This window comes from Papaver somniferum, chromosome 4 (genome assembly GCF_003573695.1).
Source record: "Papaver somniferum cultivar HN1 chromosome 4, ASM357369v1, whole genome shotgun sequence".
In the NCBI taxonomy this organism is placed as follows: domain Eukaryota; kingdom Viridiplantae; phylum Streptophyta; class Magnoliopsida; order Ranunculales; family Papaveraceae; genus Papaver; species Papaver somniferum.
Window position 1 is genome coordinate 9,007,711 of NC_039361.1, and position 4,371 is coordinate 9,012,081.

General features: G+C 34.5%; 1 protein-coding gene across 1 annotated transcript; it reads right to left on the reverse strand.

Annotated features, from left to right (window-relative positions):
- Positions 1-456: 456 nt before the first annotated feature.
- LOC113271960 lies at positions 457-3,490 on the reverse strand. The gene is made up of 5 exons (XM_026521882.1): positions 3,228-3,490; positions 2,890-3,086; positions 1,672-2,782; positions 1,082-1,390; positions 457-994 (listed from the first exon to the last, which is right to left on the reverse strand). The coding sequence occupies exons 1-5, from the start codon at positions 3,488-3,490 to the stop codon at positions 457-459; spliced, it is 2,418 nt and encodes an 805-aa protein (XP_026377667.1).
- Between the last annotated feature and the right edge of the window lie 881 nt (positions 3,491-4,371).

Below are 4,371 nucleotides of genomic sequence, written 5' to 3' on the forward strand. Positions count from 1 at the left end.
AAAGGAATAGCAGGGTGTTTGGGTCTGGGAAAAGGTCAGCGGAGGAGATCATCATTATTGTAGAAAATCTGATATCAAAGACTTAAGAAAGAACACAGAACTAAACTCGAAAAATACTTCTCTTAATTGATGTAATTCAAACTCACGGCTTAACAACCTATATATATGTCTACAAACTTGACTCTCAAGCAATAAACATTTTCCTAACTTAATCAAACTCTAACAAAGACTCTTTTAGAAAATTCTCACGTAAAAAAACTCTAAAACCAGTAATACTTGCATCCCAAATTTACTTATAAATACCGTACCATCGTATCAACCAAACTAGTTGATCCACGCACTGTGTCAACAACTTTTGTTGACCTACTCAAACTCTGTCAACTCTCACAGTTGATCGCTATCACCTGTATCAACAATACTTGTTGATCCTTAGTGTAATCTTCACATTATATTGGTTTAACCTTCAACATATTTCCTTAAACCAAGATACTCTTTACCAATCATTCCTAGCTTTCCACGCAAGTAAATGAAAGTGTTAGACTTCAAAGACTTGGTGAAAATATTTTCCACTTGCTCTTCACTTTCATAAAATTCCACAACTATCTCCTTGTTACTGAAAAGCTCTATGATGTAATGAAACTTGATATCAATGTGCTTACTTCTTCCATGAAGCACATGATTCTTAGTTAGTGAAATTGTAGACTTATTATCACAAACTATTTTTGTTGGTGTCTTCTGTTCTTGAAACAATGACTTCAACATCATTCTCAACCATACTGCTTGTGTAGCACAATTGCTAGCAGCTATATATTCAGTTTCTGTCGTAGACAAAGCAACAACTTGTTGCTTCTTTGATGACCAAGAGAAAAAACCAGTTCCTAACTGAAATCCATAACCTGATGTGCTCTTTCTTCCTTCAGTATCACTATCAGTAAATCCAACCAATTTTGGATCTTCTGAAACATTATAGAAAATTCCCAAGCTAGTTGTTCCTCTAACATATCTCAAAATACGTTTTGCAGCTTGTAAATGTGATTGTCTAGCTTCTTACATAAACCTACTAACCAATCCAACTGCATACATGATATCAGGTCTTGTAGCAGTCAAATATCTCAGACATCCAACAAGACCTTTAAAGTCTGTTGAATTCACAAGTTCTCCTGACCCTTCTCTTGTCAACTTCAATCTCTCATCTACTGGTGTTAAGATTGGATTACAATTATCCATCTTGAAACGCTTTAATATTCCTTTTGCATATCTTAGCTGATTGATAAAAATTCCTCTTTCAGTTTGTTGTACTTCTATGCCAAGAAAATATGACATTATACCAAGATGTGTCATCTCAAACTCCTTCATCATATCCTCCCTGAATTCATTGATCATCTCATAACTATTTCCAGTGAAAATAAGATCATCTACATACAAAATACTATAATATGATTGCCAAGGGTATCGGTTTTCAAATATAAAGTATGCTCATGTGGACATCTTGTAAACCCTTTCTTAATGAAATAAGAATCTATTCTTGTATACCAAGCTCTTGGTGCTTGTGTAAAATCATACAAATCTTTGTTTAGCTTGTATACTTCATTATCCTTCCCCTCCATAATGTAACCTGCTGGTTGTTCAACATAAACTTCTTCTTCCAAAACTCCATTCAAGAATGCTGACTTAACATCCATCTGAAAAATCTTCCAACGCTTCTGTGCAGCTAAAGCAATTTTCATTTTTATTGTATCAATTCTTGCAACTGGTGCAAATACTTCTGAGTAATCTACACCTTGTCTTTGTCTATATCCCTTAGCAACTAACCTTGCTTTCAGTCTATGTACTTCACCATTTGACTTGTATTTTGTTTTATGAACCCACTTAACACCAATAGGTTTCTTTTCTGGTGGAAGTTTATTCAATTCCCATGTGTCATTCTTCTCAATTGACTTCAGTTCTTCATTCATGGCTTGAATCCAACCTTGTTCTTTAGATGCTTCTTTATAATTTACATGATCACAATCTCCAAACAATGCAGAGTTCACCACATCCTCATCAATGTCTTCATCATCTCTTGATATTACATAATCATTCAACCTAACATGTATAACATATTTTCTTCTTGGTCTTGTAGTTTCTTGTTGTGGTGTTGCTTCTGTTCTTGCTTCTTCATGATGTACTTCAACATTGTCTTGAGTTTGCACTTCTTCTTCAACTACAATTGGAACTGCTTTGACAGCAGAAGGTGGATCAACATTCCTTGTTGATCCAGTATGTGTATCAACATTCCTTGTTGACCCAGAATTTGGATCAACATTGTTTTTTGACCCAGTATTCCAATTCCATTGTGAATCTTCATTAAAGATCACATTTCTGCTTGTTATTACTTTTTCTGTCTCTGGATTAAACAATTTATATCCTTTGGTTACTGAGATATAACCAACAAGAATACACTTTTCACTCTTGTGATCCAACTTCTTTCTAAGTTCTTTAGGTACATGTGCATATGCAACGCACCCAAAAACTTTCAGATGTCTTACACTTGGTGTTGTACCTCTCCAAGCTTCTTCTGGTGTCATATTATTCAAACTATTTGTAGGACATATATTAATTAAGTATACTGTTGTGTCAACTGCATATCCCCAAAAATTCTTTGGTAAATCTTTTGTTCTTCTTATAGTTCTTTCCATCTCCATTATAGTTCTATTCTTTTTCTCTGCTACACCATTCTGTTGTGGTGTATATCTTGTTGTTAACTGATGTTGAATGCCATGTTCCTCCAAGAAACTATCAACTACAGTATATTATTTTCCTCTATCAATTCTTAATATCTTGATGCTCTTACCAATTTGTTTCTCAGCATATGCTTTAAAACTTCTAAAAGCATGAAATAGTTATTACCTCCGTGTGATGTAACTTCTATAGGACCACACAAGTCACTATGAATGATCTCCAACTGTTGTTCAGCTCTTCTAGTTTTGTTAACTGAGAATGGATCTCTATGCTGTTTTCCAAAGATACAATTCTCACATTTTTGTTTTGGAAGTTCAATGAAAGGTAACCCTGACACTATCTCCTTCTTTGCCAAAATTTGTAAACTGTTTAAGTTCACATGTCCCATTATCTTATGTCATACCCAAGAATCATTATGCACACTACTGCTGTAGCAACTTTCCTTTTGATGCAGAATATTCAAAGGAAATAATCTCTTTTTGGTCATCTGTACTTTTGATATCAACCTTCTTCTTCTATCTCTGATGAAACAAAGACCATTGTAAATATTCATAGAATATCCTTTTTCAGATGGTTGACCCATACTCAGTAAGTTTGGATATAAACCTGGTACATAAAACACATCCATGATATATGCCTTTGAACCATTCTTAAGAACCATTTCAATTCTTCCTTTTCCCATAACTGGAATTGTAGAACTATTACCAAACTTCACAATTGATCTTACAGACTCATCAAGCTTATCAAATAAGTCTTTTCTGCCACACATATGATTGCTACAACCAGTATCTAAGTACCACTTAAGTTGTGGTTGTTCTTCCGCGGTATGACATGCAAGTAAAATGTTTTCATCCTTCTCTTCTTCTTCTTCTTCTTGACTTTCTGCTACCACAACTATAAAATTGTATTCTTGCTCTATCTAATGGCTTCCTTCCCTGATAACTTCCATTATTTGATCTTCCTCCATTGTTATATCTTCCTTGAAAACCTCCAACATTAGGTTTTCCTTGATTGCTTCTCCAGCTAACTTGACTCTGAGTGCCTCTTCAACTTGTTTTGCAACAGTTGTTTTCTCTAGCATTCTTTGTTCATAAGCTTGTAATGAACCCAACAACTCATCAAGAGTCATAGTTGCAACTGTGTTGCATTTTTCTATAGCAGTAACCTTTGATTCAAACTTCTGAGGCTAACTTCTTAAGATCTTCTCTACAATGGCTCAATCTTCTATAGTATCACCATTAGCTTTCATCTCATTAACAAGATTCAGTGGCTTTGAGAAAAACTCTGATATTGTTTCAGTAGTCTCCATCTGCAATAATTCATATTTTCTATTCAAAGTTTGTAATCTAACATTCTTGACCTTTTCAGATCCCTTGTAGTAACTTATCAATCCATCCCATGCTCTTTTAACTTCTTTAATGTGGATAACTCTATCCATGAGAGATTCATGAATACCCTGATGAAGAATATATGTAACTTTAGAATTCTTCTTTCTGTTTTCAGTTAATAGAGTTTGCGCAGCTCCTTCAAGTACTACTCCTTCTGCTGGTTCTACATAACCATCTTTCACGATATCCCATACTTCTTGGTTTATGAAAATATTCTCCATCTGCAACCTCCAGTGTTTAAAGTTTTTACCTTCAAACACCG